At 41.3% G+C, this 18711-nt stretch overlaps 1 protein-coding gene across 10 annotated transcripts in view; it reads left to right on the top strand.

Moving 5' to 3' along the window:
• DAGLA (diacylglycerol lipase alpha) overlaps window positions 1-18711 on the top strand; it is a 202119-nt gene that overhangs the window by 164645 nt on the left and 18763 nt on the right. For all 10 annotated transcript variants that reach the window (XM_053264107.1, XM_053264072.1, XM_053264127.1 and 7 more), the window contains 4 exons: window positions 2298-2378; window positions 3988-4130; window positions 6654-6722; window positions 10017-10089. In XM_053264107.1, the coding sequence (XP_053120082.1) occupies window positions 2298-2378; window positions 3988-4130; window positions 6654-6722; window positions 10017-10089 (366 nt within the window). The remainder of the gene's footprint in view (window positions 1-2297; window positions 2379-3987; window positions 4131-6653; window positions 6723-10016; window positions 10090-18711) is intronic.

Below are 18711 nucleotides of genomic sequence, written 5' to 3'. Positions count from 1 at the left end.
AGAATGTGTTTAAAACACTGACCATGGTGTTGTGGAACAGCCCTGATTCACTGCAGCTGAACTGTGACACCCAATAAGGCTATTCACACAACCAAATCTTACCCAGTCTGGGGAGGGCTGAGGGGAAGGCAGGAGCCTTTCTCATTCCCCACAAATGTCCAGCGCTGTTCCCGGGCTTCCCAGCACCACCTGCCCCCATGACCAGTGCATGAGCACTCTGGGAGTGGCAAGGAGGCAGCATGGGAGCAGGCTGTGGCCTCCCACATGAGGAACATGGTGCATTAGGGGATTTCCCTGCTGCCGGGAGTTCCTGCCTCCCAACTCTATGGATGCTCAGGTTGCAAGCAGCCCGAGTGTTCACATGGCCAGGGAGTGGTGGAGAAGTGTTCACTTGCACCCTTCTACCTCAGCCATGAGCATAGCATCTATTGGACAAGCAGGGACAAATGTCCTTGGGCCTAGAAGGGTCAAAGGGCCCCCAAGCAGACTGCTCCACCACACTGCTGCCCTTGCCCTGCCGTCACTTATCTTTGACCCCGTGTGGGCACTGTGGCTTCTCTCCGACTGGCCAGCATACCTCTCTCTCTCGCCAACTGGCCAAACTGCATGCCTGCGCAGTACGACTATGGAACTCACATGCCCGTGACACCGCAGGCACGCAATGTCTATAGTCAAACTGTACAGGCACACAGTTCGGCCAGCCGGCGGGAGAGAGAGAGGCATGCAAGGGCTGCTCAAGAGGCCCGTCCCAGCTCAGCCACAGCGCCTGCCACTGTCACAAGGGCAAAGATAAGAAGCAGTGGCGAAGCAAGGGCGGCGGCGGAGGTGTTTGCTGCCCCGCTCCTTGCTTCTGATGTCAGATGCAGGGGGTGTGGCTTGTGGTGCACGTGTAAGCGATGGGGGGGGGGGGCTACAAAGATTTTGTCCCTGGGCCTCTGGGGGTCTCACTATGCCTCTGTACCTCACTGTTAGTCCGGATACAAAACCCAGGCTACCCTGATGCACAGCACTGGGACTGGGACCAATCCTGACGCTCCACGCTATCAGTGCTACTCTGGTAGGGCTGGTCATGTGAACGACTTTATTATTTTCAATGGATATTGCACAATTGCATTTGTGCAATTCTTTTTAAGTCGCAGCAAAACAGGGCTGTTCCACAACCCTGTGGGCTGTGTTTTAGACATGTGCAGGTGGTGCTGGACCACCCATGTTTCGCTGACCTGTGTGTGAGTCTTATATAAATATAAGTAAGTGTCTATAAAATTATTCTATCTGTAATTGAAAGCAGAAGTCACTGCTCTTGCCCTACTGGTGTGTGCTGCTTATGTGACCACATGACTATGGAAGGCTGTAAGAAGAGCTTTAACAAATTACAAATATCATAGCTGCATAAAGAGAAATGACTTTTGGACCTGAACGCCCCTGTGTTAAGACTATGTGCCCCTGTTGCTTTATGGGTTTGTACAGTTGTATTTCTGAGGCTTTCTGCTTTTCCTTCTCTGCCCCTCTCAGTTTATTCTCCTCTATTTCCTCTGCCCCCGACATCTTTCTGCGAAAGAAAAATAATTTTAAAAAGAAAATGGTAGTTATACCATTTGTGCAATTTCACTTTAGGTTGTCTGCAGCCGGGTTTTGGGTCCTGATCCACTAGCTGAAAGCCAATATTTTGGAATAAATAAATGTGTTTGAAAGAATTATGTAAGCCAGCTTTGTAGATGCACATCTGCTGCATGTGCTTATATAAATCTCCAACAAGGTTTTTCCCCTGTTTGGAATTTGATATCAGTATATCAGCTAGTGCATTCCTGTGCCTTGGTAATTGATTCCATCTGGTAACTAGATTCCAATATCAAGTTATGGTCATCTCCACCCTTTCTCCTTAAGCTTTGAAAAGCCCTCCTGTCATCAGTAACTGTTTTATTTTCTTTTAACCTGTGGAACTGCTGATTATACCTTTCACCAGCTGAATTGTAAGTGTACGATTAAGTCAGTGAATTCATATTTCAGAATATTGTCATTTTTTCTTGCCACTCTGTGGCATATGGTAGACATTCCTGGAGTAAAAATCTTATCACCACACTTCTGAACACGTTTTATGAGCCTAAATCCTGTGGAGATGAAATGAATTTATTCTCACGCCATTTGTTTAGGGATGGGTTTGTTAGTCTTCACTAGAGGATGAAAAATTCAGAGTGTCTTGGTTGCCTGAGTTAATGTATTTGCTTCAAAGTGCTGGTGCAGACTTCCCTGCTGGGTCCAAAATCACATTTTTCCTTCTCCTTTCTACTTCCTTTTAGGGGATGGTGTTGTCTGCTGAGTACATCAAAAAGAAATTGGAGCAGGAGATGGTGCTCTCTCAGGCCTTTGGGCGTGATTTGGTAAGTCTGGTCAGAAGGGTGGAGCTCAGTTCCATCTTGGTCCCCCTGTGAACTGCTGAAGTTCTGTCTGTATCACTGAAACCATTAGTAGAATTTCAACATTTCAAAACATCTAGCAATTGTAGCTACTCTTGGCCAGCACGTAAACAATCCCATGTCAGACTAATTGTCCTGAAAGACAATTACTGGAAGTAATACTAGTAACAATTAAGTCATTAAGTTGAGAAATGAAAAAGATGGTGGGAAAGACACCTTCCCCCAGGATGCTGAAAATAGATCCAAAATGCAACTAAAAATCTTATTTTCAAGACTTGTAACCATTATGAAATGGTGCTGCACAAACATTACAACTTGACCACTCTATTGTATAGACTATTATTAGGGTTTTTTTCCATCCCACTTTCCCTTGAAGGAGCTCAAGGCAGTGTACAGGGTTCTCTTCCCCCTGCCCCCATCTTTTATCCTCACATCAGCCCCGTGAAATAGGTTAGAGAGAGAGAGGGATGGTGACTAGCCTAGGGTCATGCAGTGCATGTTGTGACTGAATAGGGAGTTGAATCCGGGTCACCCTGCTCCTATTTTGACGCTGTAACTGGTATACAACACCAGCTTTCAGATTATTTCATAATATGTGCAGTACCATAACTGTTTTCATCCTTGGATAGTGGATTCTTCATATGTTGCTAGGGACATAGCAGGGTTAAAGTGGGCCCAGCGGGGAAATGTGAAGGTGGGCCCCTGCCCCACATTTCTTCAGAGGTATAAGGGAAGAGCAAAGAGCTAGTTGTCATCCAGCTGTAGGCCCTTCCCACCCTCAGGGGCCCAGGGACATTTGTCCCCCTCTTGTTCAATTATAGCTGCACCCCTGTGTGTTGCATAAACTGCAAGCTCTTTAGGAACCTTGACAATGCTGAGGGTAAAATTAATCCCCAGGTGCTAGGGTCAAATGACATTTGTAGGGAAATTAACATAATCCCAGATGTTCTGAGATTTGGTGCTCTTCCTTTGCATCAGTGGCCAACATCCAGATTAACAAGGCATGCGTGCAACAAATGCACAGTATGTGCTATGAGGGAAGGGTGATTTTCGTCGCTCTCCTCTTCCCTCTGGGGGTGACGCAGAGAGAGCAATTGTAATGAGAGAACCACCCACTGGTGATCAGATGTTCTTATCCATTATTATTTACAGTTTGCAGGTTCTGAAGTTACCTTTTTATTATAAAGATTGCCAGTGGTCATTTGTGAAGAATCCATGCTCCAAGTTTTATAACACCTGTGTTTTAAGTTGGGCTCATTTTCTGCCTACCCTCTTTTGAAGGAATGGTTCCAGATCTGTGGGGAGCTTACTTCTAGTTATTCTTCATGAAGACCAGGAGGATCTTTGAAAGATACCAGAAGGGGATCTGGAAAATAAAGACCTAATTGATACAAAATTTGGCTGTAGTTGTTAGATGATATCTTAGGGGTGCCAGATTAGCACCCCTGAACAGTGGATGGTGTGGGAGTGTGGTGTGGGGGTGTGGCAGGGGGGCGAAACTATGATCTCTTTATTTTAGCAAAATGAAGGATTGCCAGATCCTGCAGATATCTAACTGGGTTTTGTTTTGCAGGGCAGAGGAACAAAACATTATGGCCTGATTGTGGTTGGCCACTCCCTAGGGGCAGGCACAGCTGCTATTCTGTCCTTTCTGCTGCGTCCACAATACCCAACTCTAAAATGCTATGCCTACTCTCCCCCCGGTGGGCTCTTAAGGTAGGTGTTTGTAAGGAGACTGGGGAGGTCTGAGCTGAAACACTGCCCAGGGGCTCCAAACAGTATAGGATTTTATTTTATTCTCTATCCTGCCCTTCTTCCAAGGAGCTCAGGGTAGCAGACAAGGTTGCCCCCCTCACCCCACATTGTATTCTCACAACACCCTGTGAGGTAAGTTAGTCTGAGAGATAATGGTCTTGGATCATCCAGTGAGCTTCATTACTGAGTATGGATTTGAGTAGTAGGGCTTTGACTGGGTATCATGCTTTTCAAATAAGCAGGAATTAAACAGTGGCTGGTCTCATACATGCACCACTGTTCTGATGCATTTTTGTGCACCTGTTTGTGATTCCTCATTACTCTCTCCATTCTGTTTGCAAAATGTGCAGTCGAAAGGTTATTAATATAAGAAATATGCTTCCCTCCCCTATTCTCTACTGTGTCATATCATAAACATGGTAGAGTCACTCTGTATCTGATCCAGCTGGATTTTACTTAGACTAGTGTTTTAAATCAATCAGTCAGTAGAAGTAAAGTACTCTAAATCACACAGAATAAGCTGGAGTTGGTTTTCTAACTAACCTGGTCAGGACTCTACATGCTCTACACTTGAAAAATAACATTTCCTGTGCCAAGGTAGCGGTGGCGGGGGGCAGAATTATGTGATTGGAGTAAATTACAAAAAACCTGGTTTGTTTTGCTTACTAGGCATGGGGAAGGATAAGGAGCTATGCAGAGTACTGTAGCCATAACTTCTACAAATACTGTCCTGTAGCCATACCTTTTGCAAATACTGCCACGGCTTCCCCGGCGTCTGAAATTTCAGCAAGTATTTTCAAGCTTCCCTCTGCAGCTTTAAGGATAGGAATGTACTCTTAAAACAAGAAGTTCCAAGTAGCACTAATGGAATCTACTTTCCACTTCTTTCAACATGATGAATGTTACAATACTTCCCCATCACGATCTCCTGGGACCCCATCCCCTGTACTGAAAGTTAGGTTTGTATCCACCTGTGTTTTAAAGAGGTAGTGCTAAAAATAGCAAATCGAAATAAAAGTAATTCATGAGAATCCCCTGTGATCCTGTTCCATGTAATGTAAGCTTGGTTTGTATTAGGCTATAAATATAAAAGTTATTGAGGGATGACTGTATGGAAACACAGGAGACATGATACACTCAAAAGCCTTCTTCTTTTCAGAAGGTAGGCTAAAATTAAAGCTGAAATTCTCAGATATTGTCCAGATATCCACTTCTCTGGTGTGTGGTTGAGGTGGAGAGTTATTACTGTATGTCTGTTAGAGATAGAGAAGTTCTGCCTGTTTGTTTTTGTATGTTGTATAAATAAATATTTATACAACATACAAATGTTTGTTTGGGGTGTGTAGGTGTGTTGAGAGAGAGAGAGTTAGTTTTTTATTTAAATGAATTAACTTTGGAACATTTGCTCCCCCCCCCATACATCTTGGGAAAGTGCTCCTTATTCATTATTATGGATGCATTTACTGTTCAGCTTTGTGTCTGACATGACCTCATGTGTTTGTTTGTTTCTTTGTTTGTTTAACACATTTGTATACCGCTCAGAATGCAAGTCTTATGTTGCGGATGATGTGCAGTTTTCCCCATTTGCATGATCATCCAGTGCATCTTAACTTCTCCAAAGATCTTTAGGTTACTGAGTAGTCTTTAGCCACTTTATTCTGTTTCATGCTTTTGAAGGTGAATGGAGTAGCAGCCCTGCATAATGAACAGGGGGCTTGCTGCTTAGCTGATCTCTATGCTTCCATTTTGTAAGGAAGGTGTTTTGGTGTGGCTCTCGTCCTCATGATTTAGTAATGTTTGAAGTTCAGAAAAGAATGGGATATTCTTCACTTCCTGCCTTTCTCAAATATGGCCTGGATTTGGCCATATGATATACTATATATTAAGAGTACATATATCTAAAATATGTGTTTAAAGTTGTACCTCTAGAATAAGAAAGTGGGATGGTTTTAGATAACAAACACTGTGCTAGCATTAGACATTTGGAAATAGGACAGTTTTGATTCAGGTATTTAATTAATTAGATGTATTAATTTACATGGCACTTTTTGTTTTAAATGTTCTCAAGACAGCCATAGTACCTTAAAAACACGTTATAAAAACTACAGTACAGTAAAATTAAACTGTACAATCATAAAGACCAAAAAACAAAAGGCCAGCACTGTAGCATTAAAATGAAGCCATGATAGAAGCTTGTCCCTTCCTAATCATAAAGCCATAAAGAGGAAACAGCTAGGTCTTTACAATTAATCTAAAAGTCAGAAGGAACAAAGCCTTGCCAGCTTCCAAGAGGAGGTTGTTCCAGAGCCTAGTGCCACAATGGAAAAAGCCCTGTCCCGTGTGCTTACCAGCTGAACCTCAAGAGGCTCAAGCATAGGAAGCAGAACCTCTCTGAAAGATCTTAATAGGTGGACAGGTTATGAAGTTTACCCTTTTCCCAGTAAAACCCCACCAGCTTCATCTTGTTTTCTGTTTCTCTTACAGTGAAGATGCGATGGAGTACTCCAAAGAGTTTGTGACTGCAGTTGTACTGGGCAAGGATCTAGTCCCCAGGCAAGTCAAGGAGTCTAGAATTACTTATTTTGGTGTTTCTCATTTTATACCAAAGCTACCTGTTTTTTGTCTGAAAGTTCCCAGTTCACATCTGTCTCGTTTTCCATTTACCAATCCTCATGTGCTTCTTGCTTGTCCCTCTCTTCCTAGTTACCTGTATTGCTGTATCTTTTACCTGGACCTATACATTGATGTATCACACACCTGTGTATTGGCATATCCCTCCCCTATCTCTGTTGCCTGTATGACTAAAAAAGGTGAATATTTTGATTCTGTTGTATTCATTGTGGCCCCTGACATACCTTTATCATCTCAGTTTTATGTGCTGTCATTTACACATTTGTACTCTCTCCCAGGTCACCTCTCTTGAGCCATCTTACACCTGTGAATTGTCTCCTGGCTATATCTTCTGTGTCATCTCCCATCTGTGCACTGTATCTTGAGCTATGAGTGTTGTCACCTCACACCTGTCTAGCATCTTTGTATTATGTGAGCTGTGTCATCTTACACTTGTGTACTGTGTATTGATTTATGCATATTGTGTCATCCCTTGCTTACACATGTGCTGTTTCATCTAACTCTACCTGAGACTTGTATATAATTTTCTTGGCTACCTTTGTTTTAACATTTCTCACACTTTTACAGTTGTCGAAGCTATTGGATTGTGGTTATGAACCACTTCATAATCTGTTTAATTCACATAAGCTAAAGTGCTTTACTAATCATTCCCAAGTGGCCAATTTGAAATTTGGTGTATCATCTGATAGCTAAAAGAATTCAGAATTGAATTAGAGAGCACTGTCACCAGTAATTGGAAACATTCCAAAATGGAAACATTCTAAAATTGAAACATTCTATAGTTGCCTCATAGCATAAGTGTAGGTATGAGCCATTGCTTGTCTTTGCTATCATTGCCCAGGTGAAAAATCTAAGATATTGGAGATCCACAGAGGTCCACAAATGCTGGCTGGCCTTAGTTGCCAAATTGCAATTGTGGTCCCCTGCTCCATGCTATCAGGGTGCCTCTGTCAAGGATCCCCCCTGCTGCATGCTTTCCTCGCCTACTCTGGAACAAGAGAGGAAACCCCGAGGCTTGTCTGTCTTGACTTCTGCTCCATGGCAGCATCCTGGGGTGCCACAACTAAACAGAGGTCAGGGAAGTCCCCCAACTCCCTTGTCTGTTTCAAAACAGGAAAGGGAGGCACAGGGCCTTCTGGCTTGGCCCTGTGCCGCCAAGGTGCTCCGTGCGCCATGGCAACATGGGTTTTCCTTGCAGCCTTGGAGGTGGGGATCACTGTGTACCTGCTGGGGCAATCCCCTCCCATCTCTCTAGCTCCAAGATTAGGAGGAAGACTGGGCTCAGTTATGTTCCTCATCAAAGGACAGCGACCCATTTGCCATGGCAAGACTGGTGACTGAAAATGTGGGATCCAACAGAATACTTGTCCAAGGTTCCACTGACTTGTGGTTAATCAGTCACATGTGAATGGTTCATTTTCACATGGAGGTAGATATACCTCTCTCTTCTGTACTTGGGTAATGCACTTTACGATGAAAAAATACAGAGAGCTGGTTTTTATTAGTCTATCTAGAAAAATCACTTCTGTATCTATGGTAATCTAGATAGCAGCACTTCACACACTTCTGTACTATCTCCTTGATTTGCTTGTTTTAGTGTGAGATGGGATATAAAATCTCTTAATCATTTTCTATGTTGAGTGAATTTTGATTCGCTGCCTAGCTATTTCTCTTGGCATTGATTTCTCACACCTCTGTGTAATATTTTAACAACTTGCCTTTACTTGTGGACTTTCATGTTTGGTTACATATAAAGCATCTACTTATATCTTTCTAATGGGTTGTGGTTTGTCTTTAGTAAGGATGTGTGAATTGATTCGGGAACAAAACAATTTGTACCCAAATCTACCTGTTTTGGGCAATTTGGGTCCAAAACAAATTGCCCAGATTTCGGACCTGAAAAATTTCTAGATTCAGACCTCCATTTTGTGGAAATCTCTCTTGCTGTCTCCATTTTGTGTCAGGAAATATTTTTTTGAAAATCCCGCCCTCCTAAGCTTCAGATTGGTGACATACAGTGTGCAATGACTGGCACATTTGTGCACATCCCTAGTTTTTAGTACAGCACCTTTCATATTTGTATATTCTTTCCTTATATTGTACTATGGTGTAACTCTTCTCTGATTTGGATTTGATTTGTACCTGAATCGGATCATCCCCCATTTGTTTGTTCCGAATCTGGCCAGCTAGCACAGGGGTGATTTGTTTTACCCACAAATCTCCCAAATCAGGTAGATTTGGGTACAAATCATTTTGTACCCAATCATTTTGTACCCAAATTGATTCGCACAGACAGCAAGAGCAGGCAGTGATTCTCACAGCAACAGGAAGAGGGTGGGAAAAAAATCTTATATTTTCCTTAATCAGGAAAGTAAGAACAAAAAACAGGGAATCCACAAAATATCATAGACAGTCTTCAATAGGATCTCATAAGAGTGATCTCTGCATGTCTGACTGAAAAGATTAAATCCGATTATTCATTCCCAAAATATCATGTTATCACTACATGGGAGAAGTGTAGACAAATATCTTCTTCAGTGGCAATTAAACTGGCACAAACAATTCCCATCACGGATATTAAAATGAAAAGCTGAAGAGGGAGGTTTGTACCAGTCTAATCCCCATGATGGAACTGGAGACAAATAGTTGAAGCAATAATCTTTCTGATAATTGCCACTGAAAAAGACTTCGTTTAGTTGAAATGTGTTTGGCAACATTACAAGTCTGATTTGATATTGGCAAAACTGCAGGACTGACCTGATATTTTATCTCTCAATCAAAACGTGATATTGCAACTGCATGGGAATATTTGTCTACACTTCCCCTATGTATTGATAGCATGATATTTTGGAAATGAATCATCGGATTTAATCTTTTCAGTCAGGCATACAGATATCACTCTTATGAGATCCTATTGATCATTGTCTATGAACTTTGTTGCGATGCATGGATACATTTTATCGATTTTGATTAATTATATTGAATGCAGTTTGGATAGTTTTTAATCATATAGCTTTATTATTAATATTACGTTAAAACATTGGCATACGGTGTTTGGATTCTTTTTTGTTATTCTGATATATTGTTGAATCCAAACAAGATTTCATGTTTTCTTCTGTAATTCTCCTTTGACCTCACATCTCATTTGGTTTCCTATTTTGTGACTTTGTAATAGTTATTCCTGCATCATTGCATCTGATACTCTTTATCACTTAGGATTGGCCTCTCACAACTGGAGGGATTTCGTCGGCAGCTTCTTGATGTTCTCCAGAGAAGTAACAAACCAAAGGTAAGAAGTCCCCACGTCTACCTGCTATGTTATGAATTCTACCTGATATCATGCATATTCCCAGAATAGCTGAAAAGGCTGCTTCTTCCACTTGGTTTGTTTAGGATTTCAAGCTCTTACTGTAGCTGTTCCAGGTCTATATAACAGGCAAACCTCATTATACATGGACTCTATATCCATGGTTTTGCATATTCGTGGGTTTCTAATTGACACTTAATTTCATTATACATGGATACGAAAGGGTTAAAACCCACATATCCACAGTTCCTAGAGGGCTAGGAGTGACTGCGGAAGTCATTTCTGGATGCCATTTTGTCAGGAGGAAACATTTTGAAGCTCCTTTCTTTTAAAAAAAACATTTCCCATGCAATTTTTCATAGAGTGGTGGGGTTGGGGATGGATGGGGAATTTGGGCCTGGTGGGCACATTCCTGGACATGGTAGGGGACTTTTTTCACATTTTTATCTCTCTCTTTTTGCCCCTTTCCTAGCTTCCAGGAACCTAAACCCCTCCATCCTATCTCATAGAGTCAATGCCTCGGTATCCATGGTTTCAGCATCCATGGTCCGCCCCCACTTCCCTGCAGAACAGAAACCCTGCAGATACCGAGGTTTGCCTGTATGTTGATAATATCATTACTGCCCTAAGCACCCTCATATAATTATCTAACACTTGAGTCTTATTTGCACAGGTACCTAGACTGTGCACATTCACAGTCTAATGTGAATTTAATGTGCGTCTGGTTTATGACATTTGCCTGAACTACAACTTCTGTCTTACTTGTTGGAAGCTATCTCAGATTATTGAGGGTTTTGGTCTAGCTGCTTGAATGTATGTTGTGGTAATGTGATTAGATATAACCTCATACAGTTGGTTTGGGGGTTTTGTTTTGTTTTGTATAGTAAATCATATCTCCTAGTACTGTCTCTTCATGATCCCTTTGTTTTCTCCCTTGTGACTATTCTTCCTGGTTTTAAATGTGATGGCATATTGAGTTGATATTTTGTGAAATTTTTTAAAAAGATTAATCTACGTTAGGGAGGTAACTACTTCCTATGGGGAAGTGCAGGGTTTTTTTGGCATAAACCCATATGTGTGGACACAGTAAAAAAAACTGAAATATGAGATAAATACATGATCACAGGAATGAATTGAAATTCAAAGGACAAAGTGCTATTGTGACCTATCAGTATATATATCGGTATATTGTGACCTTCTATATATGCTGTTCTGTATATTAAAATTAGTATTTCTTGTTATCACAACCATTGTTTTCTTATTATGTCAGACCTGGGAGAGCCAAATTTAAGCTTCCAAACTGAACTATCACCTGTATGCATATTTTGTAGCTTCTATATGTAAAACTCTGCTGTTAGGCAAACATCCTCTCCAGAGATCCCAACTAAATGTTAATTACTCCCAGCCACCATCCTTCCTTCCTGGCACATCCCTAAACTTTTAACCAATCAGTACTGCAACTGAAAAGTGATTGGCTTAGAAACTACTTGATTCTGTTGAGGGTTGTGAAGAGAAACATTAAAGCAGAGTATGCTCTGGTGGTAAATATATTATCTCACAGCAGAGTATGCTCTGGTGGTAAAGATATTGGGGCTATTCTCACGATTAACAAAAATCAGGCTAGGAGAGCCTAGCCCGATTTTTGTCAATCGTCAGAACCACCAGGCTCGGCTGCGAGCCCAGTGGTTCTAGAGCGGGTAGCCCGCTCTGGAACCCCTGGTAAAAAGCAGGTTTGCGGAGCGAGCACTCCGCAAACCTGCTTTTTACAATTGTGAGTAGCTGCAGCGTGCCTTTGTGCCACGCCTACTCATAAGTAGACCCCCGGCCGGGAGGCGAAAAGCCACCTCCTGGCTCCGGGGGTCTCCCCAGTATGCCCTGCGCACTCGCACAGGGCATACTGGGGCTTGCAGGGGCTGCATGGCCCCCGCCAGCTCTGTCACGGAGCCGGCAACCGTGTGGGCGGCTGATCCGGCCACCCAAGGCTCCCTGCCCGCTTGTCTGCGGGGAGAACGGGCTTAGCCCGCTCTCCCCACAGTTTCTAAAAAAGCAAGTCTCACAGATCGTGCGACCCACCTCCTAATCTGGAGATAGTAGGTTGAGGTGTTTTTTTTTAAAAAGCTACAAAGGTTTATTAAGAAACTAAAATATCACATTCTGAGAGAGACTTAGAACAACATACCCAAACAGACAATAGCCTTCAATAACAACTGAACAATTCTAATTGACTCATAACTGACCAAGAGAGACCTATTAACACAACTACTCATGCCTCTAGTGGCCAGAAGAGATTATTGTGGTGCTAAGAGCAAGCTTTAGAATTGTCGCCTAACCCTCCTTCTCATTGCTTGAGAAGGATCAACAACTGATGATCAACAACTGATCTCTCACAATGCAAGAAAATGATCACTTGGCAATTGTTTGTGAGTACATCTGCTATCATCTCCATTTGATAGTATTTCATCTCTACAAGACCCTTTTCTTGAACATCACATACATAATGGTATTTTGTGGCAATATGCTTTTTCTGGATTTTGTCAACATCCATTTCTGAAAGCGAAACACAACTTTGATTGTCCTCAAACAATTCAGTTGGTTTGGGTTCATCAGCTCCAAAGTCTTGCAACAATTTGTGTATCCATGCCATCTCCTGGCAAGCCTGAGTTCCATCTAGGAGTTTCCCAGTTGCTTCCCTATATTGACCATTGTCTGGAAGAAGCTTGCTCTTTGCATCTTGCTTGAAGAAATTAGCTTCCATTGGAGTGTTGACTTCCTTGGCATTTGTGAGACCCAGACATTTTTAAAAGCCTTTTATCTTTTGTTTCTGATTAAGAAGATAACCTCCATCTTGTTCTCTTTCTATTTGTATTCCAAGATAATAGGAAATGTTCCCCAGTTGCTTTACTTCTATTTCTTTGTTCAAATGCTTTACAATTTCATCACTATCTTCTCTGTTTTGACAACAAACAATCAAACCATTAACATATGTTAGGACATAAGTCCATCTATTGTTTCTAAACCTTGAATAAAGACAAGAGGCAGCTTTTCCTTGAATAAACCCTTGTTTAACTAGCAACTGATTTAGCTTTGTATTCCAGGCTATTGCTGCTTGCTTTAGACCACAAATGCTCTTTTGTAGCTTACAAGTCTCTTCTTACCAGGTTCCTTGAACCCTGGCAGTTGTTCCATGTAAATATTCCCCTTAAATGCAGTTTTGACATCTAAATAGTCTGCGCACATTTTCCTTGCTGCTGTAACACAGAGGAGTATTCTTATAGAAGAGTGTTTTTCAACTGGGGCAAATTTTTCATCATAATCCTCACCATATTTCTGAGAATATCCTTTAGTTACTAGCCTTGCTTTATGGTGTTGGACATTTCTTTCTGCATCGTGCTCCACTTTGAAAACCCATTTGTATCCTACAACCTTTATTCTCATAGACAGCTCTGTAGGTATCCAAGTATTATTCTCTAGGGATATGCAAAAGGATTTGGGTACAAAATGATTTTGTACCCGAATCTGGCCAATTCGGGTGATTTGTAGACAAAACAAATCACCCCTGTCCTCAGTTGCTCAGATTTGGGTACAAAACAAATCACCCCCGATTCAGATCTGAAAAATTCAGAGATTCAGACCTTTGTTTTGTGGCCAAAGTGGGTTGGTTGGTAGTGCCCAATGGGTGGAAGCTACCACTCATATTTCAAAGAAATTGGGCAAAGGGGTGATTTTTAAAGAATGTTTGAAGTTTATGCATCTTTAAGCTTTTTCCCATAGGAAATAATGGGGATTTCACCAACCTTATAGCTCCACGTGGTGGCCCAGAGTGGGTTTTTGTGGGTAGTAGTGCCCAATGGGTGCAAGGAGGTTACCACCCAGATTTCAAAGAAATTGGGCAAAGGGGTGATTTTTAAATGATTTTTGAAGTTTAAGTTTTTCCCCCATAGGGAATAATGGGGATTTCAACAGTCTTAGTTATAACTCCCTGTGGGGGTGGCACCAGGGTGGCCAAGAGTAGGTTGCAGTGGGTGGTAGTGCCCAATGGGTGCAAGGAAGCTATCACCCAGATTTCAAAGGAATTAGGCAAAGGGTGGTTTTTAAATGATTTTTGAAGTTGGCATTTCTTTGGGGCAGAAAGGGGGTTTTGGGGACAGAAGACTGGGTCAGGTGGTAGTGCCCCAATGGGTGCCTGCTAACATCCAGATTTCAAATAAATTGGTGAAGGGTGATTTTTAAAGAATTTCTGGACTTTGCGCAACTTTAAGCTTTTTCCCCATAGGGAGTAATGGGGATTTCAGCAGCCCCATAACTTGGGGGGGCACCAGGGTGGCCCAGAGTGGTGGTGTAGTGCGCATAGGGGTGCCAACCACCCACAAACCCATGGGGCACTGGGTTTTGTTGTTTCTGAGGTGTTCTGAGAGTAAATTCTCTGGTAGCAAATGAGAGTGGATTCCACCCATTGTGCACTACAACCCACCCCACTCTTTTGGCTCTGGGACCCTTTTTTGGTCAGAATCTATTCAGATTCAGAAAATTCGGGTACACATTGAATCTAGGGTGATTCTGGGGTGGTGGTGTCAGATTCGGACCCAAAACAAATCGGGGGTGTTTTGATTCAAGTACAAATCAAAACGAAAAAATCAATTCGTGCACACCCCTGTTATTCTCTTCTTCAGTTTTTCTCTGATAGCAAGCTTGATCAGCAGACATTTTATCAATATACTAGGCTCTTGCACATTTTATTCTCTAGTAATATATGAGTCTTTTTGCTGGAACACTTTTGTTGGTTCTTGCTGAACACCTTATCTCTGACTGAACCATAATGTTTTCATTTTGCTCTGGATAGTTAGTTGGCACAATAATTACATCAACTTGTTTCTCTGATTTTTCTTGTTCAGACTCTTTTTGCATCTGGTACTTCATCAACAGCTGGCTTTCCCTTTTCATCAAAATACACCACATTATGCATTTATAGAGTTTCTCTGGCAAGATCAAGTATCCTATACCCTTTACATTATGGTGCAATGCCAACTATTGTCTCCCCAACCACCACCACCAGTTGAATTTGGTTCTTTTAGACTTTGGCACATAGGCATATGCTTTTGAGCCAAAAATTCTATTGGGCTTCTTTCCATGCCACAGTTCAAATGGTGTTCTTTATAACTTTAGAAGGCAATCTGTTTTGTAAATAAGTAGCAGTCACAATTGCCTCTCCCCAAAACTTACTGTGTAGTCTTGCATGCAGCAGTATGCATCTGGCTACTTCTATTAAAGACCAATCCTTTCTTTCTGCAATGCCATTTTGTTTTGGAGTATATGGCCTTGTCATTTGATGTTCAATGCCCTCCATTTTCAGATACTCAGTTACCTTATTTCCTGTATACTCCCCTCCATTGTCTGATCTCAGAAGTTGAGGCTTCCTTCCAAACTTATTGCAAACTCTTGCAATATACTCCTTCAATTTTTCAAGTACTTAGTTCTTTTCACTAATCAAGTAAATGTGTATCTTGAATAATCATCTATGAAAGTTAACAAATACTTGTTTCCTCCTGATGCATTGATCTGTATGGGCTCACAAATATCACTGTGTATCAGTTCAAGAGGTTGCTGTGTCTCTCTCTGCGTTGAGGAAAGGTGGGTTTCACTCTTATGCAGCGTGTACACCTACACACTCTACATTATACTGATTTATATTTACTCCTCTGGCTAGATCCTTCTCCAGTTGAGTATTGGATTGGAGTCTCTGTGTCCCGTTCTTCTGTGCCATAAATTCAAACATTTTTAATATGAATCCCCTGCTAACTGGGCAAAGAGGCGTCTTTTGCTGTGGTGATTCTCTTTATTTAGCAGGGGGAGAGTAACTGGCGCTATCCACCCCCAGCACAGTACTTCCAGTGACTGTTTCTGGTCTCTATTTTATGTTTCTTTTTAGAATGTGAGCCCTTTGGGGACAAGGAGCCAACTTATTTGTTTGTTATTTCTCTGTGTAAACCGCCCTGAGCCGTTTTTGGAAGCGAGGTATAGAAATCAAATTGATGATGATGATGATGATGATGATGATGATGATGATGATGAACATTGCTTTGCAATTTTGGCCTCTTCATTTATATAATCCACTTCAAATAGACCACTCTCTTGCAAAGTCCCTTTCATCAGTAGCTCACCTTTATTGGGATAAAACAGTGTTTTCCTTTGAATTTCACCTCATAACCTTTCTCTGAAGCATATTTAACGGACATCAGGCTGGACTTGTATGGGCACAAACAATGCATCCTCAATAGTCATTTTCACTGTTTCTCCTTTTTGCAGTTTGCAGTGTAGCCTTGCAGAACCTCTGGCTTTAGCAAACATCTGCTTCCCATCCACTAGAAAAATGGAAACCTTATAATTTGTGTCCAACTTAGTAAAACTTTCCCTTTCCTTAATCAAATTGCTGGTTGCTCCTGAATCAGTACAAATTCCAGCATTACATTTTGTAGAACTAGTTCTTACATTATTCTCTGTGTTAGCAATGTATGTTTTATGTTTGTCAGACTTATTATCTCCTTGCTTTCATGCATTTTTCTTTGTATGTTTAGATGACTCACTCCTTTTGAAAATTGGTTTCACCTTTCTTTTAGTTGCAAATTCTTTGTTCTGAGGACCCTTAGCCTTCATATGTCTGGGACTCCCACAGACAATACACTTTTTGTTCTTTTGATAAATTTAAAAAACATTTTCTTCACTTGCCTTTAGCTGCTGCCATTACCTCTACACAAATTGAAGTTTTCCAAATGTCTCGAAAGTCTTCTTTCGAGTCTTACAAACTCGAAACTCAAATCATCTTTGGCTTCCAGTACATTTACAATAGACTAAAAATACTCAGGAAGACTGTTGAATAACAATCCAATCTGAACTGTATCAGGCAACATTATTCTGTGTGCTTGCAGCTGTCATGAAATCTTCAATATCTCATTTACATGCTTAGACAGATTTTCTTCCTCCTTTAGTTTCTTATTACACATCTTTATAACTTGATGCACCTTGGAGACAGCTGACTTTCTTTCATACAGTTTCTTCAGAAATTGCTGTTTATTTCTTAAGTGCATCAATATAGAGTCACTCACCGATAAGCAAATTATTGCAGTAGCTTTATCATCTGCACTGTCTCAGGCTTGTCTATTTTCTCTTTCTCTGATATGGCACTCTGTGTGTAAGACCCTGCTGATTCTGTGGCTTTTTTAGGAACATCTCCATTTTGAAAGAACACAGTTCAAAATCCGGACTTTGTAACTTCTCAGTCTTCTTCTGTAGCACTTGTTCTGTCTCCATTTTTGAGAGAACCTTATTTTCTTATTCAGGCTAATTACTTTCTTCACCAATCTCAGGGCTCTGGGCCCATAACCCTGTTGAGGGGTGTGAGGAGAAACATTAAAGTCCTCACACAGCAGAGTATGCTTTGGTGGTAAAGAAGTTTAGCCAAAGAGATTATCTGGAGACAGTAGGTTGAGTTAAAAAAACCCACAAAGATTTATTAAGAAACTAAAACATCACATACTGAGAGAGACATATAACAACATACCCAAACAGGCACTAGCCTTCAATAACTGACCAGTTTTAAATGACTTTTAACTGATCAAGAGAGACCTATTAAAATAACTCCTCATGCCTCTAGTGGCCAGAAGTAGTTACTGCAATGCTAAGAGCAATGCTTTAGAATTTTAACAGCTCTATGACACCACTAGCTGTACCTGGAAGTAGAAGCTTTTCTCATACAGACTATGGTTTTACTTTTCTCTAAATAAAAACTTGGGTGATAACTTGAACTGCAGCTTCTTCTCTGAATGGCACAAACTCAGAGAATTTCCAGACGGCAATAAATTGTGGGATGCTCAAACTTTTATGCAAGTTCCAAGTGCAGTCTTACTCCTTGTACATGCTGCTGCAAGTTTCCACATTACTTCCTAGCACAGTCTTATCCCCTGAACACATGCCAAGCCAGGTTTCTCACAATTTTCGCAGCACCACTTGCCTACCAGCTTTTTCATTCTGAGAAGAATCCACCCTTTTCTCCAGTCACCGCAAAAATAATAATGAAAAGGAGTGAATTCTTCTTGGAATGCAAGAGCTGGCAGCAGGTGGATCTGCGAAATTCACACAAGGCTTCTACTCAGCCTGTGTACAGAGGATTCGATCACGCTAGGAAATAGCATAGAAACTTGCGGGAGTGTATATATGGAAAGTAAAATCGTGCTTGGAACTTGTGTGAAAGTCTTGAACACCCCACAGTTTATTGCTCTTTGGAAATGTCCTCAGAATCAAATATGCTCCATGATGAGAATATGTTAATTTGCAACAATATAGCATATTAGTTTTTATCTGTCCCTGATTCTTTTTAAGATTAAAATCCAAGGGGAAAGTGTGTAATCAGTGTCTTCTTTTCAGTGTTATAAATGTCAAATGAGAACACAAGGTGCATTTTTAAAGTTGTAGTTCATCTTTAAGATTCAGTTTAAACCATCTCTGAAACCATACTAATGTTAAGCAAATGTCAGAGTATGAAATTAAATGACTCCTCGTTTCTGCTCCCTCATTTCCCCCCCTCTTGTTCCATGATATTGTTTCTGTTGC

Source organism: Hemicordylus capensis, chromosome 1 (assembly GCF_027244095.1).
Source record: "Hemicordylus capensis ecotype Gifberg chromosome 1, rHemCap1.1.pri, whole genome shotgun sequence".
Taxonomy (NCBI): Eukaryota; Metazoa; Chordata; class Lepidosauria; order Squamata; family Cordylidae; genus Hemicordylus; species Hemicordylus capensis.
Note: the sequence above shows the minus strand (reverse complement) of the source record. Positions and strands in the feature narration are given on the sequence as shown.